The sequence below is a fragment of the Xiphophorus hellerii genome, chromosome 4 (genome assembly GCF_003331165.1).
Source record: "Xiphophorus hellerii strain 12219 chromosome 4, Xiphophorus_hellerii-4.1, whole genome shotgun sequence".
NCBI lineage: Eukaryota > Metazoa > Chordata > Actinopteri > Cyprinodontiformes > Poeciliidae > Xiphophorus > Xiphophorus hellerii.
Genome location: NC_045675.1, coordinates 3,131,670 through 3,151,594, shown reverse-complemented (window position 1 = coordinate 3,151,594; position 19,925 = coordinate 3,131,670). Strand labels below are relative to the sequence as shown.

Below are 19,925 nucleotides of genomic sequence, written 5' to 3'. Positions count from 1 at the left end.
ATCCATCCATCCATTCATTTTCTAACACCCTTGTCCTTAGTGTGGTCAGGAGGTGCTGGTGTCTCTCCAGCTAACGTTCCGGGCGAGAGGCGGTTCACCCTGGACAGGTCGCCAGTCTGTCGCAGTCTATAAAAATATGTGTTAATATTAATGTTGAAAGAAAAGATTTACTTTTGCTCTGCTTTTAACATCAACTAGAAAGTAGATATGTTTACAATAAAAAATGCAATAATTAACGCAAACAAGAATTAGTTGCACAAAATTATTTACAAACTTAGCATTGATGCATAAGCCACACATTTTTTAAAATCAGAACTTAGTTCAGTTTGCTTATCCTTAAAGAACCCTTCTAAATGGATATTAAATCTACTTATTTCTATTTCATTAAATTTTCCACATTAAAATTGCACAATATGGGATGTTCCAATAATCAAAAACACAAACTTTTTCTAGAATTGATGCTAATGCTAACCTTAATCATCCAGAATGTCCTGACAACACAGCAAAAACTGAATCTTGCCAAGTATTTTTAGTCTAGTATCCAGTGCAAATATTTTAATACACTAGAAATCAGACAAAACTAACTTACAAGTAACTTTTTAGCACAATACTGGAGCTTCCTTTAAGTAAATAATTCTTGAAGGTTTGTCAGCAAACGTACAGGAATGATGAATTATTTATCTATTTGTGTTCAGCAGCCATTAAAATGCTTTGGTTAATCTATTACCGTTTTTCAGTCTAGAATATGCTTAAACTTGTGCATCGTGATCATGTTTTTTAAATGATTGTAATAATTTCAAAAGATATTTTCATTATTTTCTCGTTGCTTTCCAGTTCCAAATCTCGGGTTTGAGAGGGAGATGACCTGCAGGACGTGGGGTCAGTACAACTTTGAGACCTTTGACGGTCTCTACTTCCACTTCCCTGGGCGATGCACATACACGCTGCTGCGGGACTGTGAGGAAACCACCCAGGCCAGCGTTGTTGTCCAGGTTGGTTCACACTAAACAAATTCTCACGACTTTGAGAAGCTCAGAAGTTTCTCTATTTGGTTCATTACCCTCTTAGTATCAATCCCAGCCTAAGGAAAGTTTGTTCTTAAGTTAATTCAAAGGATAATTAGTCAATTACCTTTAAATACGGCAATTTCCCAGAATGCCTTGAAAGTACCTGGAACAGATGAGGGCTTTGTTTCCATGAAAAGGAAGGAGATACTTTTTCTCTGCCTGGGAAAACCAAAACACGCATTTTGATTACAGATTGATTTTCTTTTCAATCACAATTTTATCACAACCAAGAACATGATGGCAAAACTTTAGATTCTATTTTCTTCCAGGTAAACAAACCAATACATAAAATTACAAATTCCTTAAAAATCAAGTTTCATCTTAAAAAGGTGGATTTTTCAAAATCCTTGAAATTTGTTTTAGTCTCTACAAGTTATATTTTGCTTACTAAATATTTAGTTTTGAGCTAAATCTTTAGTTTGAAGCTAAATCTTTAGTTTGAAGCTAAATATTTAGCTTGGTAACTAAATGTTTAGCTTGGTAACTAAATATTTAATTAGCTATTAAGTGTTGTCAGGGGATCTTGTGCTCAGTTGAAGATGGTCATGTAAAAAACAGAAAATTAAGTTTGGTTTTAAACTGAACATTTCAATGGCTTTGTGCATAACACTGCTTACCACTACTGTTTAATGGAGCACTAGGATGGTGTTTAGTTTTTTAAATAATGCTGGCAGCAGCATTGCAGTAGTTTCTAAAGCCAACCTGTCAGCATTTATTTGATGAGACGTTTACGTTCCTGGATCTGGATATTTGCAGGTCCACAATGACCCAAACTGCGGCTCGGCTCCCTACGCCTGTCAACGGTCCGTTAGCCTCTTCCTGCCGTGGGATGGCGAGATACGACTCCACGCCACCAGCGTTACCTTCAAAGGTCAAAGGTTAGGGACCTAGCAATGCTTACTGTCCGTGTGCTTCACTTTACGTCTTTATATATGAAATTCTCTCTGTTTAGTCTGCAGCTTCCTCATCACATCCATGAGCTGCAGCTGGAGCAGATTTCCCAGTATGTGCTGGTGACGCAGCAGCAGGGCTTCACGCTGGCCTGGGAGGGGCGGAGCGGATCGGTCTACATTAAACTCAGCCCGGAGTTCGTGGGCCGAACCTGCGGCCTGTGCGGAAACTTCAACGCAGACATTCAGGACGACCTTAAGACGAGCTACGGTAAATAATAACTTAAAGGTGACCAATTATGTTTTCTTGAAGAGGTTAGGATAGCTCCAATCATTCTTAGATAATGAAATTTTAGTCTAATTTAGGGCGTCTTGTCACCTGAAATATAAATAAGCTGCTGCTGTCCACGCTCCACAACTCAATGTTTACACTTGCATGTGAAAATGGTTGCAAACAAATGCTTGATTCTATAACTGTACATCTTTGAAAAGCAGAAGTGGAGCCTCCTCTGCAACCAACAAGAATGTGGCATGTGGTTTCTGGAGGGTAAGTGAACAACAAAACACTTTGTTTTTTCCAGCAGCCATTGCACAGCGGTAAAACCAGCTGACCAAATGAGCAGGAGCTCAGCTCAGGTTGCTAAGTAACAGTGCAGTGCCTATTGAATGTGCCTCGTTGAAAGGTTTTGAAATGGCTAATTTTTCAGACACTAAAACTCATTAAAGGCACCTATTGTGCAAAATTCCCTATTTGCATGTTTTTGTTCTTCAAACTGTTTCTAAAAACAGTTAAAGCGATTAAAAAGCCTCCACCACGTCGTTTTTTAGCAATAAGTTAATGTTTTTTGGTGTCTGGAAAACAAGCTGTATAAAAAACCTCTGGGATGTTATCTCACAAATCAGCATTCACTGCTCTGTTACCTAGCAACCCAGGTGGAACTCCAGCGCGTTTGGTCAGTTGGTTTTACTGCTGTATCCACTGTACAATGGCTGCTGAAAAAAACAAGTGTTTGGTTGTTGATTTACAATCCAGAAACCACCTGCTACATTATTGTTGGTTGTGCAGGAGGATCTACTTCTGCTTTTCAAAGATGTACGGTTGTGTAACTGTGCATCCATTTTAACGTGCGAGTGCAAAGGTTGAGTTGGGGTCATGGCCAACAGCAGCTTATTTTGATTTAAAGTGACAGAGGCCCTAAATTAGACTAAAATTTCATAATCTAAGAATGACTTTGTGCAAAAAAATTAAATAATTACAGACCTATCCTAACCCGTTTAAGGAAGCATAATAGGTCACTTTTAAATTGTTGCTAAAAAGTGGCTGGATATATACAGTACAGACCAAAAGTTTGGACACAACTGTGTGTCCACACTTTTGGTCTGTACTCAATACAGACCAAAAGTGTGGACACACCTTCTCATTGAATTCAATGAGAATGTGTGTCCACACTTTGGTCTGTATTATATATATATATATATATATATATATATATATATATATATATATATATATATATATATATATATATATATATATATAATAGGCCTGTCGCAATAAATTAAAACTATCGAGGTCATTTTAATTATCGGCATTATCGTCTCTTCCGGCCTTTTTCTCTTTCTGTTAATGACACTGAATGATAAAAGGCTCAACTCCGGTGCTCTCCACTGACCCTCCCTTCCTCATTTCCTTAGTATAAAGCCCAGCGCGCACTACACGATCTTAGAGCTGTCGGCCGATTGTCGGCCCATTTTCAAAACCTGAGATCACACATTAGCTGACAGAAATCCTAGATATAACTGTTCGATCGGTTCGGTTCTGCTGTGTTGTGTCCAACAATGGGCACAAAATAATGACTACAAGTTCAGTTAACTAATTTTAAAACCAGGCATTAATCAATGCTTTACTACAATCTACCTGCAATGCATGTGGCTAGTGTCAGCGTAAAGTCCTGACTGAATGAAAATCATTAGAACCTATTTACGTCACGTTAACGAAGAACAGCTGAAAAGTTACCGGGTTTATCAACTGCGGTAGCAATTTCGCTCCAACTCCTCCTCTTGTCATTTCTATATTCTTTGCATGTTGAATAAACATTAATGTTGTTTCCACGTATCATCTCTGATGTCCGCTGGACTTCGGGTTGCGCCGTGTCAGCTGTTTGGGATTCCCCTCCGTAATTTCCCCTCAGAAAACACTGAGGAGAATTCACGCTTTCTGATTGGCTGCCTGTCACATTCAACAGGCTGAGTTAAGCTCCCAGTGGGGAAAACCCCTGATTTAGATCGGAGCGGCTACGATGATCTACCGTAACACACCACACAATCTTAGAAAGACCAACGTTTTAAGATTGTTGTAAGGGAGAAAATAGGAGCAAAAAATCATGTAGTGTGAATTATTGCATCAGGTAGTCGATGTGCCCATCTTCTCTATTTAAATCTAATTATTACTGAAGGGTAATATAGTATACAGACTTCATAATCTGCACTCTTTTGGTTGAATGCAGTATTTATTTCCACTTTTACTTTATGTTCTTTAGGTTTAGGTACAACTACTACTCAGTGGTAGTTGTTATTGTGTCTTGTCTCTATGCTGTAACTGCGAAGTAATTTCCCTGCTGGGATGAATAAAGTACTTCTATTCTATTCTATTCTATTCTATTCTATTCTATTCTATTCTATGTAAGACGCAGTCTGCGTTACTCCCATTTCTCTCAATTTATGAGAAACAGCAGAGCAACAGGCAGCTCAGAGTCTCCACGCGCCACCTACTGGTGAAACACCGCTACTACACCCATCGTCATTAATCCCTGTTAACAACAAATAAAATAGCTACTTATCATAACCCCATAAACATTTAAAGAAATGCATGCTCCTTTTTTTCCTATTGTGGGCACGCACCAGTGGGCATCACACTAGTTTGGAGTATTTAGCTCCAAACTAGTTCTACTTTATTCACACTCAACCATTTGTTGGGTTTCATCAGCTGTGACTTTCTGAAACCCTGTGAAAAAAAACAAACTGTAAAACTTTAAATTTCACTGAAGAACCAAAACTATAAACTTCAAAAAATAAAAACTTGTCTTCTTTCAGCGAATTAATAACAATTTCAGTTCAAACTCCTGCGAAATACAACTTGGTTATGTTCATTCAGAGGGCTACGGTGCAACATGCCTCAACAGATTTTTAACATTTGCTAACAAAAAATGAACCAAAACTGCATGCAACAATAAGATATATTTTATAAAATAATTAGAGAACTGGTTATGTGCCCAAGAAACTAAGGATGAGTCCTGTTAGTATTGCCCCAAACAAAGCAACAAAGGAGAGGCTAAGGAAGCACATGAAGGTCCCAAAGTGTTTAAAACGATTCTCCAGACTTCAACATCTGTGAAGAGATCTGAAACTTTTCCAGGAACCAGGAAATCCAGGAACAAATGCCAATAACCTTTGTAGCAGTCAGTCAAATATGTTAGAATATTCTGGGGTTAAATGTGTCTGCAACAAGATAGTTCTTGTGTGAACTATGTACTGACCCAAATGCGAAAAAATGTCGACTACAGTAAAATCAGAGAAAGTGAGACTCCGACTATAGCATCTAAACACAACAGCAGCACGTTGCAGATATTCTTCTTCTTCACCTTGTTGTTTTCTTCCCACACAACAAGTTGGTACACTACCGCCACCTGCTGGTCGGTCAGTTGATCTTGGTTTGTCTTCATCTACCATCCAAGATGGTAGATCCTGGCAGAGAGGACCTAAATATGAGGGCATACAAACAAAAATCATGCATTTGCATAGGTCTGAAAATGACCTAGGCTTAACATTTACTGTGGCACACACTGAGTTTGTGGTGGTCAAGCATGGTGGGATGGGTTTGAGATCCCTGGTTTTCTCATGGGTAAATCTTGCAACTTTATTTGTGCTCAGCCCCGACTAGTTCAATTTTTTTATTTTTTATTATTTTAATCAGTTCTTGTCATTTTCATTTTATTAAAGGATTTTATATTTATATATTTATTTCTACTCATGGCATTAACTTAGCAAAATGTTACCTCTTCCCACATCAATATATGTATATAAAGCAAAAAAAAACCTAAAAAAACTACAAAAGCAATAAATGTTTGATAAAAGAAACAAACTTTCCAGACCTCATCTACTTATTACAAATTTTCTTTCCAACTCTCTTTTTCCAATGTTTGCTGACACAAGAACAAGAAAATAAATGTTTGACTAAACAAGCAAAATTAACTTTCTAATGAATAGATATTGAAAAATGTTCAAAAGAAATGATCACATATGGCGGAAAAAAACAAGTGAATCAGACTATTTTGAATATAAATAAGAATAAAAAGCATGAAATTTAATGGTGAGATGATGTAACACCACCAGCAGAAGATTCTGTGATGTCACTAGTGAGGCAGTCTGTGTGATGTCATCAACTAGACATATATGTACAGAACACAATTCTGCATATCTTTCATTGCTTGCTATATCGCTGACCAGTTCAGACATACTCAAAGCTCTTTCAAATACCGTTCAGGTAATTTAGAAACCGACTGATTTTAAAGAACTATTTAAGGGAAAATGTTTCATCAAAACCCAAGATACCACAATGGAAAGATGGGACCCCAGATGAGAAGGGGATTCCAGCACAACTCCCAAGGCAGGTTCCCTCCTGTGCACCCGAATGTTTTGCACGAGGAAATCCAAAGGCTGCGTGCTTTTTTGGAAATGGAGAGAGCCCAAAGGTTTGAAGACAACCAACGACTGGCCCACATGGAAGAAGAGCTGGAAGAAACGAAACTCCAGTTAAAGAGGCAGAAAGCTATCAAAGAAGTCTTCATCAACAAGTCCAAAGAGTCAAAGAGGGAACTCGAGAGAGTAGAGAAGCTTAGTGATCCAGCAGCTGTCAGCGCTGCGATCCTTGCTTCCAACGTGCACAACGATGTGAGATATAAGAATAAGAAGATGCTGCAGCAAGACTTTGTAGATTTAAAGACGGCCCATCTCCTCAGCCAGGAAGCATTTTCATCAGAAATCCAGGCTGAAAAAGAGAAAGGTAAAGCCCTCCAAGAAGAACTGGACAAACTCCAGACTTCTTACGAGGAGCTTTGCTGTAAGTATGAAGCCGACATTGCTTTGGTGAGGCAGGAGGCTGAGATACAAACGTTTTGTGAAGAGAGGGATAGTGAGGTACAACAGCTCCTTGAAAATCTAAGAGCTGAAAAGGAAGATATGTTTCAACAAATGTCAAAAGAGATCAAATTTCTGCAAAGCAGCGAAAAAAGTTTGCAGGACGAATTGGACCAGGTCAAACGTTCATATGAAGAACTCAACGGGAAGTATGATAGAGATGTTTCTGGACTTAAAGCCCAAGTAGAAACATCCAAGAAAGAGATAGATCGTGAGAGAGAAGCCAGTTCAGAGAGAGCGAAGAAAGACCGTGAGGAAATCAACAAACTGAAAGCTGAGCAAGATCATCTCTATGAAACAATGACGGAAGAGTTCCAGACTCTGCAGCAGAAATTCAACGGGCTCGCAAAACATTTAAAATCTAATATAGGCCAGTATGACACAAGCCATTATTCACTTCAACAGCAGGTGCAAAATCTTCAGGTGCAAATAACTGAGGAGAAAAAAGCTCACTTGGAAGACTTGGCTCTTCTCCAAAACATAAAAGCCATGAATGCCGACCTCCAGGAAAACACAGCAAATGATATGAAAATCCTGCAAGAAAAGGAAAGGGATGCGCAGACTGAGTTAGAGAAGATTAAAGGTTTGTACCAGGAGCTGAATTGTAGATATGAAACGGATGTTGCTGCTCTAACACAACAAGCAGAAAAATATCAGCAAGTAAATTGTGAGAGGATTATTAAATTGGAAAGAGAAAATGAGGATCTTCAGCTTGCCAACTCTCTGAGAGATGAGAGGGAAGATCTCCAACAAAAAACATCACAAGAGTTTACAGATTTTCAAGAGGAGGAGAAAGATTCAGAGAGCCAACCTGACCAGGTTGACGTTTTACATCAAGAGGTTTCTTCTGAGGAGGATTTCTCAGAAGAAACCTCATCAGGTTGTTCCACGGATTTGGAATCCGCAGCAAAGATGGAGTTCGCTGTAGAAACCATCCAGGAGAATGTGGACAACCCAGATCCTCAATCCATGCAGGATGGTAAAAGGAAAAAGCCAAAGCTTTCAATTTGGAAAAAAATACAAAACATTCTGTGTTTGAAGAAACAGAAAAAAGAAGAAAAAGAGTGAACGAAAATCAAGAACGTCTCACTTTAACTATCATGCCATACGACGCTCCGTCATGACAAAAATTAAAAAGGCAAGTTTTTTCCCCCCCATTAACCAACTAGAACAAAGATCCCTTCCTAACCCAATTCAAAAACCAATCAAACGCTAAGATGAATTTGAAAAAGAAAAAAAGCGGGCAGCACGGTGATGCAGTGGTTAGCACTGCAGCTTCACAGGGAGGATGTGTCAGATCTTTGCTGTGTGGAGTTTGCATGGTCTCCCCGTGTTTGCGTGGGTTTTCTCCAGGTGCTCTGGTTTCCCCCCACATCTCCTAAAACATGTAGGTTAGGTCAATTGGTCAATGTAAATTGCCCCCCAAAAGTGTTCAAGAAACTGCAAGAATTGCTTTAAAAATCACCTAAAAGTCTTGAGGTATCAGCACTAAATCTAAGACTATTCCTTACCCAACGATGGCTGCTTCCTCTGCTTTAGCCCTTTTCCCTTCACTTTTTTAGTGGCAGATGGCTCAGTGCCACAACAACACATAGCTCAATATTTATAGCAACCGATTAATTTAAGAATTACAATTCTTCTTGTAATAGAAATGATTTCTGTTTATTTTCTCTCTGTTTTTGTAGTTTTATGGTTTGTCCTTTATTTTACCTTCTCTACTCACATTTTATGTTGCACTTGCACTTTTTCGTAGTGAAATGTGTTTAAATCCGGAATTTAAAAAAGGTTAACAGAAGGATCATGCAGTGGCTTTTTAAAAAAGATTTCAGGGTGACTGTGGCTCAGTGGGTAGAGTGGTCGTCTTGTGATCAGAAGGTTGTAAGTTCGAGTTCAGCTTCCTCCTGCCACATGTCGAGGTCCCCTTGGGCAAGGCACTTTTGTTGCTTACCGATCTGCATATCGGTGTAAATGGGTGAATGTGACTGTAGTGTGAAGTGCTTTGAGTGGTCAAAATGATTAGCAAGGCACTACATAAGTTCAGTCCATTCATCTTTTTGTTTCTTTGATAAATCCTGTGTTTTTATACCAAACATAAAAAAGCTGATTTAACAAGTTTGGACTTCTTCAGGGTCCCTGGGTGTTAAATTAAGGTTAGAATTACATCTGTACATAATATTAGATGATAATTGTAATCATAATTTAATACTCTGGACCCTGAAGAAGCCCAAACTTGTTCTATCTGGTTTGTTTGTTATAAGAAAAAACAGGCTTTATCAAAAATGAAAGGAACTGTGTGATCTTTCTGTTAGTCTTTATTTAGAAAAATGTATTCAATATAATATAACAAACTTAATAAAAAAAAGTGCAATTTAACATGAAAAACTGAGTAGAAAAAGTAAAAACGAAGCACAATCCATGAAACAGAGAAGATAATCAGAAATTATTACTGTTAGTGAGGAAAATCGATTCTTAAATGAATACATTGCTATAAATAGAAACCTATGTGTTGTTGAGCTTATGTGTAGTCTACTGGTATAAAAGAGAAGAACGACAGGATGCTCAACATCTACAGAGGCTGTAGACCTCAACACAGTTATCCCAGGTTCAATTCCAAGTCTTGGGTAATCTGCTGCATGTCAGTCCCTTCTCTCTCCTCCAAATCTCCTGATCAATTACTGTTTAATAAAGGCCACTAGAGAATAAAAAACTAAAAATGTGCCTGCCACCACATTGTGCTCATTTCCTCATGTTGAAAAAAAATGAAAAAAATACAACTCTTTCTTGCTCTCTCTCTCTCTCGTTCTCTCTCATTCTTAAATAATAAATGTTACATACATATACTGTACATACACACATACATAAATGCACACACACACACACCCCAACATGCACACATATACACATCCCTTCCATGGGCTGCCACCTTATCGTGGTGGAGGGGTTTGAGTGTCCCAGTGATCCTCGGAGCTATGCTGTCAGGGGCTTCATGCCTCTGGTAGGGTCACCCAATGCAGAGAGGTCCTAGGTGAGGAACCAGACCAAGTGCAGCCCAAATACCCCTTATGATGAGGACCACCAACGGAAACAGTGTTCCCTCTCCCGGACGTGGGTCAACGGGGCCCCACTCCGGAGCCAGGCCTGGAGGAGGGGCACGTTGGCAAGTGCCTGGTGGCCAGGCTTTAACCCATGGAGCCCTGTCAGGCTAAACAATAAATATTTAGTTTACAAACTACATTTAGCATTAAGCTAAATATTTATTTAAGCTTAAGATTTAGTGACCAAGCTATATATATTATATTGAGCTAAATGATAAGCCTTGAGCAAGCTGAATACTTAGCTCTGAGCTAAGTATTTGGCTAACAAGGCAAATATTTGTCTCTGAACTAAATATTTAGTTCAGACTAGGGTAAAGGGTACCAGGATTCCAGACCCGTCAGCAGCAGATGAAGCTGAAAAACAGCATGTAAATGAGCACAAAGGAGACGCACTCTGTGTTACTCCAATTTCTCTCAGCTTATTTATTGAACAAACCAGCTCATCTAACTGTCAATACAGTCCAATTTATAGTTCAGTAACTTACTGTACACATTAGACATATTCCATCATAGACATCAACATTAGCTTTCCTTAAATCAGAAATAGTCCCATAACATCATATTTTGTCACAATTCCCTCAGGTAACATGTACCTTCAATTCACTGCACTTATATGCATATTTAATCAGTGACATATTTCATGGGCATGTATCTTACAGTTGTTGTAAACTGGCATAACTATCTTAGAATTCAAACTACTTTAATTAAGTGAATGCATTAAATCACAGTTTAACCTTCCACCACTGTGTTTAGAACACAAATAAACCCTGGAGCCTGATAACAGCATATCACTCTCACATCATGGATTATATGTATATCTTGGCCTGTCGCGATAAACGGTAAATCAATCAATCGTACAATAAATTAAAACTATCGACGTCATTTTTATTATCGGCATTATCGTCTCTTCCGGCCTTTTTCTCTTTCTGGTAATGACACTGAATGAAAAAAGGCTCAACTCCGGTGCTCTCCACTGACCCTCCCTTCCTCATTTCCTTAGTATAAAGCCCAGCGCACACGACACGATCTTAGAGCTGTCGGCCGATTGTCGGCCCATTTTCAAAACCTGAGATCACACATTAGCCGACAGAAATCCTAGGTATAACGGTTCGATCGGGTTCGGTCCTGCCCTGTGGTGTCCAACAATGGGCACAAAATAATGGCTACAAGTCCAGTTAACTAATTTTAAAACCAGGCATTAATCAATGCTTTACTACAATCTACCTGCAATGCATGTGGCTAGTGTCAGCGTAAAGTCCTGACTGAATGAAAATCATTAGAACCTATTTACGTCACGTTAACGGAGAACAGCTGAAAAGTTACCGGGTTTATCAACTGCTGTAGCAATTTCACTCCAACTCCTCCATTTGTCATTTCTATATTCTTTGCATGTTGAATAAACATTAATGTTGTTTCCAGTATCATCTCTGATGTCCGCTGGACTTCGGGTTGCGCCGTGTCAGCTGTTTGGGATTCCCCTCCGTAATTTCCCCTCAGAAAGCGCGGAGGAGAATCCGGGCTTTCTGATTGGCTACCTGTCACATTCAACAGGCTGCGTTAAGATCCCAGTCGGGGAAAACCCCTGATTTAGATCGGAGCGGCAACAACGATCTACCGTAACACATCACACAATCTTAGAAAGACCAACGTTTTAAGATTGTTGTAAGGGGAAAATAGGAGCAAAAAATCATGTAGTGTGAACTATTGCATCAGGTAGTCGATGTGCCCATCTTCTCTATTTAAATCTAAGTATTACTGAAGGGCAACATAATATACAGACTTCATAATCTGTACTCTTTTGGTTGAATGCAGTATTTATTTCCACTTTTACTTTATGTTCTTTAGGTTTTTTTTCAAGTGAGTTTTTTGTTAATGGAGACTGAGAATCCATTTTATTTTTGTTTTTGGTTGTTTTGTTTATTTTGTTTATCAGCTCCAGTGTTAAGTGTTCTTTTGAAAATAAAGTGTATCTATCTTTGGCAGGAAATCGCATGGATTATTACGTCATTTCCATTAAATCAGTGTAAAAAGGTCTTCAAACAATATTATCGTTTATCGCAATAATTTTTGAGACAATTAATTGTTCAGCAAAATTTGCTATCGTGACAGGCCTATATATATATATATATATATATATATATATATATATATATATATATATATATATATATATATATATATATATGTGTGTGCGTGTGTGTGTGTGTGTGTGTGTAGGGGTGTGTGTGTGTGTGTGTGTGTTTTTAAGTGCTTGGGCTGCTTTCAGAAGCAGATGAGACCCAAATGGAAGTATAAAAACATGTAAAATGTGAGCTGACTTACAGCCAGGCTGAGTGTTTTCCTGCCTCCCAGGTGTGCTGACTCCAGATGTAGAGATGTTTGGGAACAGCTGGATGGAGATGGAGCCCCACCAGGACCGATGTCCCCATGTTCCCTCTGCATTCCTGTCGCCCTGCGCTGGTGTTGATACTCAAATCCTTCTGGTGAGACAGGAAAAGAAGGAAGAATAATTCCCACATTCAACCCTGAAACAAAGTAAAGTCTGACATATTTTACAGTTTTGTCTGGAGAAGCTTTTCTGTTTGGTTTGTTTTGGCTGCAGAAAGTGGAGGAAGTGTGTGCGGCGCTGTTGGACCCGCCTTTCCAGAGCTGCCATGACTTTGTGAGTCCGCTGTCCTACATGGCCAGCTGCTCCAACGACCTCTGCATGTAAGTCAACCGATTGCAATTTCTACTGTTGAAAGAGATTTCAATTGTTTTTATTTTATCCTCCTGGAAACACAAAACTTTGACTATACCACAGGTGTCCAAAATTTTTGTCACAAGGGCCAAAATCATCAAGAAAAATAAGGAAAAACAAAATACAGTGATTTTTTTTTTTTACCAGTTTGATAGTTTTTAAATACTAATTAAAATTAAACAATAGAGCACTTTTCTGTCAATTCTGAGAAATGAAAACAAGATTTAGGTCATTTTAATTAAAAAGTATTTAGCTAAGTTTGATAAATCCATTAAAAGTATCAAAGGCTGCTAGAATGACGTGTTTCTCACAAAAGAATACAAAAAGCCCAAGTATTGAATTCTTTGTGATGGAGTCAACATTTTCTATTGTAAGATAATATTATTTTTTTAATAGTAAAAAATATCTCCATCTGAATCAATAACCTGTGCTCTCATTGCAAAACAAGAAATATTACCAAGTGTTTTTGGTCTACTTTCCAGTGCAAACATCAAAACTAACTTAAAAGTAAATCTTCAGCAAGATATCAGAGATTATTTTAAGTAATAGGTAAATAATTCCTCAATATTGATAAAACGTTCTAGTTTCACTAGCAGATTATTTCACTTATGCCAATTTTCACAAGTTATAAGTAAAATAATCCGTCAGTGGAACCAGTAATTTTTAAATCTATATTCAAGAATTATTAACTTAAATCAAGCTCCCATATCTTGCTGAAAGGTTACTTACTTATAAGTTAGTGTTTTTCTTATTTCAAGTATACAAATATATTTGTACTAAAATGTAGGCCAAAAATACATGGTAGGGGTTTATATTTTTGCAGTTTGGTGTTGGAATAGATAAAATTGGTCAATATGGAGCATCTGGAATGGTTTCACTCCTTTAAAAAATATGTGGATTAAACTTAAAGGTGCATTTTTTCAATTTTACAATGAAATTTTTGAACTTTTTGTTGTTTTCTATAAGGATCCAGGGAATGCCTGTTTGTGTTATATTTACACCCATTTATGTGTTTTTGAAATTGATTCAGCCCCAGTAATCTGCTCCACAGACTCAGTGATTTGTCTTTTTGTTTACGGCAGTGCAGACTTTGGGTTGCTATTTTGGGTCGGATCAGCCCAGTGAACCAGGGTTGTGTAACCACACCTCTTCTGGCTCCGCTCGAACAGTCCTTTTCTGTCTTTTCATTCCGTTGAAGGTCGGGTCCCAGTGGCGATGTGGTATGCCAGGTGTTCAGCGAATACGCTCGAGCCTGCGCCCATGCTGACCACCCATTGCACAACTGGAGGCAGCGCATTCCTCAGTGTGGTACGCTTTCACTCACATTTAGTCAAGAAACAACAAAACTCTACTAATTATGCAGCTTTGTAGCTGGCAAGATTTGATTTTTTTTGTCAAAATTACCAACCATTTAGGGCAGGCAATAAGCAGGATGTGTTAAGCGGCTGCCTAGAGCCCCCCACACCACCAGAGGGCCCCCAAGAGCATCAAACTAGCATGACAAATATATATATATATATATATATATATATATATATATATATATATATATATATATATTTAAAATAACATTGAATAATACAAACTAGATGCTATTACACGTGGAAAAACTATTTACATATTGTTTTGTTCTTGTTGCACAAATAATTGTTTATTTCTTTCTGTTAATGAAGAAATAAACTTCTGGGGAAAGAAATAAACTGTTGGGGAAATATAAGATATAAAACTTGTTTTCTTGTTAATTGTAAATTATGTGTTATCAGCTGGTGTTACTTTCAAATAGTCAAAATAATATGACACACTTAAATATTACTCTGAATTTCAAAATTCTATTTTTTTTTAAATTTTGTTGCTCTTGCCCGGTTAAATTCAATAGCCATAACAGCACTGCTATGGTGTAAGATAGTTAGAAAAGATACTAATAAGAGTAGGTACGTTACAGAAAAAAAAAAGTTTAGGAATGATAGACATCTGGTGTTGACATGTTGGTATGAGGGCCCCAAAATTAAAATCTGCCAAGGGCCCCAAAAGGGCTTGGGCTGGCCCTGGTAATATGGACATAAAGGTTTATCACGATTAATGAACCGACGATAAATGTCAGTTCATTATTATTGAATTGACAACGACAATAAGAGCAATTTACTATTTCTTTTTTGTAGGTAACTTTGGTTGTGGCTGTGACTGCATGACAACAATCATAGCACAACAAATATTACTCTTGAAAATATATGTAATATGCGGAAATCTGATTTGTATCACTAAACTGCTCACAGTGATCTTTCCAGACAGTCTGACTCCTTACCACCACTCAAAGGTAGCTGTTGTTATTCCTGTTTGGGTTTAAAATAATTATACATATCAAACTGATTCCTGATCCGGTTGTACGCCTAGATGTGACCACGATTTCCGATCACGTGATCAGATCGGGGCATCCCTAGTTCTTAATGCCCTGCAGGTATTTCTTGAGAAAAACACTCAGAATCAGTCCATTTGTGACTGTTTCAAGTCAAAATGTTTTGAAACTCTTTTTCTGTGACCAGTGAAGCAGTGTCCTCTGGGGCTGCAGTACAGGGAATGCATCAGCTGCTGCCCGGAGACATGCAACCTGGAGCGGACATGCATAGACAGCAAGCTGGCCTGCTTAGATGGATGCTACTGTCCTGAAGGTAAACTGTTGGATGTATTATTCTATAGAGCTTTGGAACCAACAGTCGCTCTGCGCCATCTTTAAAGGTCGCAGACCAAAACAAACTTTATTCCAGCGTTTTCATTGTGTTACCAACCGCAGTGAAGTTGTTTTCAAGTTGGATATTAGATTTCCGCGCTCCGCGGAGCAAGGGACGTTCAGCTCAAGGTTGATCCGATTTATGAACGCTAATTCTGGCCAGCTGTTCTCGACCGCTCCCTCCTCAAGCGCTCGGAGGTTCACTTGGGGACCGTCAATTTCCGAACCAAACACTCCTGTGAATAAATACCTTGTGACTAACTGATACAAAAACGTGGCTGGAGATAGGCAGCAGCACCCCTCCTGACCCCTAAGGGTCAAGGGTTTACAGACAATGGATGGATGGATGTTTTCTCCAATAGCTTCCAAATCGTTGCCCCATTAACTCAAAATCAGTGTGAAATTGTTCTACTGGTCTGTATAGTTGAAGCACACTCATCTTTATTACATTTTGACCCCTTTTTTATTATTATTTTTAACTAATTTTATATCATAAAATGTATTACCTCAGATAATCATCACATTTGTTACCTGTAATGTTTAATAACATAAAATTCTAGGACAGGATCTATTTCATTACATGTTCACTTCTTACCTGAAATATGTTAAATACAACAAATATTTACTTAAAGTGCGATCTATTTCATAACTTTTACTCGTCACCTTTATTATTTATTCTGAAATGTTTAATTACACATTAAATATTTAAAGATTTAATGCTCTTTCATCTGGTTTGATTGTTACATTAAATGTTTACTGGAAAATATCTGATTATATAATTGTTTACTTTAATCACATAAAATGTTTATTTAAAAACATAATCTTTTATTACCTCTATGTTTATTACCTGAAATTTTTTAAATATCAAATTTTTACTTAAAATGTGATTCATTTCATCACCTGTTTACGTGCAACTTGAAGAGCTTGAATCAAACGTTTCATGAATGTTTATCACATTAAATGATTAAATGACAGAAAACAGACACTTCCAACTGAACACATAATTCAACACAAATGTTTCATGTTCCTCTTCAGAGTCTGCAGCCTTGCTGAGCTCTTCTCCTGCGGTTTCCTCCTCAGCCTCTCCAACTCGCTCCTCTTCTACAGCCTCCGCTGCTGTGTTGTCATTATTTACCTCTTCTGGGGTAAATAATGACAACAGTCTCTGTAACTTGTTGATCCATCATGGTTTTGCTGTATCGCCTCTTTAATTTACGTGCATGTCGGTCCGATGTCGTGGCGTTTACCTCGCAGTGACCCAGATTCAGTCTGGATTGAACTAATATATTTCATACGTCGGTTTGCCTTTAAGAGAACATATCAGAACACATATCGGTATTAATATTGTAAATTTGATAACACTAGTAAAATAGTTTACTTCACAATAATGGAATGACCTCGATGTCCACTGACAAAACTGGGACTATGCTACATAAAAAAATATAAGCCCGACCTAAACAAGGTTGACCCACTTAAATGAACTTAACATAACAGTTAACTGAATATGATTTTAAAATCATAGCAAAACATTATGACACAACACCAACAAAGCGAATTTAGACACTCAGCAGAATGGACATGTCTGGAGCAAACTCGTAGATAACTTGGGATGTTGGAGGACGTGATATCAGGACGTCTCACCGCTGATACCCAGGACATTTGTCTCCTTTTCGTTAGCTCCGGTAGCTTAGCTCCGATAGCTTAGCTCTGATAGCTTAGCTCCGATAGCTTAGCTCTGATAGCTTAGCCCCGACAGCTTAGCGCCGATAGCTTAGCTCCGATAGCTTAGCTCCGACAGCTTAGCTCTGATAGCTTAGCTCCGACAGCTTAGCTCTGATAGCTTAGTCTCCTATAGTTGTTTACAGACAGAAAACAGTAAAACAAAAGTCCGTTTTCCATCTTTTTACCGTTTCGGTCGTGTGATCGGACATTACATCCAATAACGCAGCAAGTTCGAACCATTGCTAATTAATTTTAAGTAACTTAAATTCAAAATATCTGTGAGTCAGTTGTTTTTGTTATGGCCCCTGAATATGGCGCTCATATCCCTACGTCTAGAGCAGTAACGTCTCGTTCCAAAGCTCTATACAGGTTTTTTCCGATTTATGTTTTTACAGTAACTTATTATATTTTTTAATTCCTGAGTTTTCTGTGTATGTGTCCCCAGGTCTGATTTATGAGGAAGGGAGTTGTGTGGCCCCGGCTGACTGTCCCTGTGAATACCACGGCATGTTTTATCCCTCTGGACAAACTCTGCAGGAAGAATGCAACAACTGGTGAGCGTCAAATAACTTCTCCCTGCTGATTTGGTTTAAATATTTTGGTTTTTACTGTTTCAAAGAGTAAATCCATTAACAACATTAGTTTCAATTTAGGGCTGGACGATATGGCTGAAAAACGTATCACGATATAAGGGTGTCATATCAGTCCAAAAACATAAAATCTTACTAAGTATTTTTGGTCTAGTTTCTGGTGCAAATATCTTAGTACACTTGAAATAAGACAAAAGTAACTTAGAAGTAGCTTTTCAGCAAGATGAAGATGCTTGTTTTAAGTCAATAATTACTTAAAACTGATGAAAAAGTTCTAGTTCCACTGGTTATTTCACTTATAACATGGGAAAAATGTCTTGTTATAAGTGAAAACTAATACTTTTTTGTATAAATATTAAGGAATTAATGACTCAAAATAAACTCTTATATCTTGATGAAAAGTTACTTGCAAGTTAGTTTGTCTTATTTCAAGTGTACAAAGACATTTGCACTTAAAGCATGACAAAAAAAAACACAAGGTAAGATTTTGTGTTTTTGCAGAGTATTGAATGTTATTGATTAGTGTTTTGTTTTAAATATCCAAAATGTTCCTGTTTTATCCACAGTTTTAATTCCAGACCTTAAACTTCTACTGGTACTACTCAGCAGGTTGTTGCTAGGTAACCAGAAGTTACTCTCCAAGTTGTTGCTAGGTTACCAAAGAGTGAGTGAGTTCAACCTAGCTTAGCTGGCTTTGAGGTTGAGCAGCTAAAGTCAGAAATCAGGTGATCCAAGTAAAAACAAATTGCTTATTTGTTATAAGTTATCAAATTAAGTTTATCCAAGTAGATAGATTAAATTTGTTAAGTTAAAAAAGTAAATGAATTCAGTTTTGCAAACTTAATTTGATTATATTTAACAAATTAACTCAATGTTTAAGTTGGACATTCTTGTCCATGGGTTTAATTTTTTTATTCCTGCAAACAGAATCTGCTCTTTTCCTATCAGCTGCATTCGGTCCCTTTTATCTGCTGGATCTGACCGCCTGTGTGTCCAGTTTCTGTCAGTAATCCTGCCATTAGCTCAGCCTTTCATGTAGCCACCTGTGGATTTCTCTGCTCTCTGTTGCAGCACATGTGTGGGTGGAGTGTGGAACTGCACCGACCACACTTGCCCAGGTTTGTGCTTTTCCTCCAACTGCATGCAATAGTGATTTAAAAAAAATAATAAACGTCATACAAGAAGAACTGATTTTTATAGTTTGTAAATGCTGTACAGTAAGGCTGCAGCTAACGATCGTTTTAGTGTCGAATATTCTTTCGATTATTCTCTCGATTAATTGATTAAATTCAATTCATATTCAAAAATACACAAAAAACAAAATTTTACCAAGTGGTTTTGATCTAGTTTCTAATGCAAATATCTTATTACTCTTGAAATAAGACAAAACAAACTTAAAAGTAACTTTTCAGCAAGATATAGGAGTGCTTTTTAAGAAAATAATTCCTTAGTATTGATTAAAAAGTACTGGTTCCACTGCCAGATTATGTAACTTATAACTATTCCCTTTTTATCATTGTAAGGGAATTATTTTCTTAAAATAAACTCACATTGCTGAAAAATTACTTAGGTAGAGGTAGTTTGGTCTTAATTCAAGTGTACTAAGATATTTTTAATTCTACTTTACAATAAGGTTATTCTTATAAATTCTAATAAATATGTTATTAATTAATTAATCTCTACATTTCACTGTGAAGGGTGAGAAGGACACAAAATCTGACAGGTTCTTGCCAAATAGTGACTCAAATCTGTTCACCTGTATATTTTATTTAGAGTTGTTGCACTAAACATTTCTACCTTGTAAGCACAATAAGCATTTTAGCATACGGCCTCTTTCTCAACCTTACTTAATGGATAAACAGTTATTGATGATTTATAAAGTGCTCATAAATGAATTCTA

The 19,925-nt window shown here is 37.5% G+C and overlaps 1 protein-coding gene across 1 annotated transcript in view; it reads left to right on the top strand.

Annotated features, from left to right (window-relative positions):
- otog (otogelin) overlaps positions 1-19,925 on the top strand; it is a 73,205-nt gene that overhangs the window by 2,139 nt on the left and 51,141 nt on the right. Inside the window, exons 3-13 of the mRNA XM_032560826.1 lie at positions 835-992; positions 1,824-1,945; positions 2,020-2,228; positions 6,540-7,736; positions 8,061-8,132; positions 12,601-12,731; positions 12,851-12,957; positions 14,187-14,296; positions 15,529-15,654; positions 17,881-17,989; positions 19,097-19,143. Of these exons, the coding sequence (XP_032416717.1) occupies positions 835-992; positions 1,824-1,945; positions 2,020-2,228; positions 6,540-7,736; positions 8,061-8,132; positions 12,601-12,731; positions 12,851-12,957; positions 14,187-14,296; positions 15,529-15,654; positions 17,881-17,989; positions 19,097-19,143 (2,388 nt within the window). The remainder of the gene's footprint in view (positions 1-834; positions 993-1,823; positions 1,946-2,019; positions 2,229-6,539; positions 7,737-8,060; positions 8,133-12,600; positions 12,732-12,850; positions 12,958-14,186; positions 14,297-15,528; positions 15,655-17,880; positions 17,990-19,096; positions 19,144-19,925) is intronic.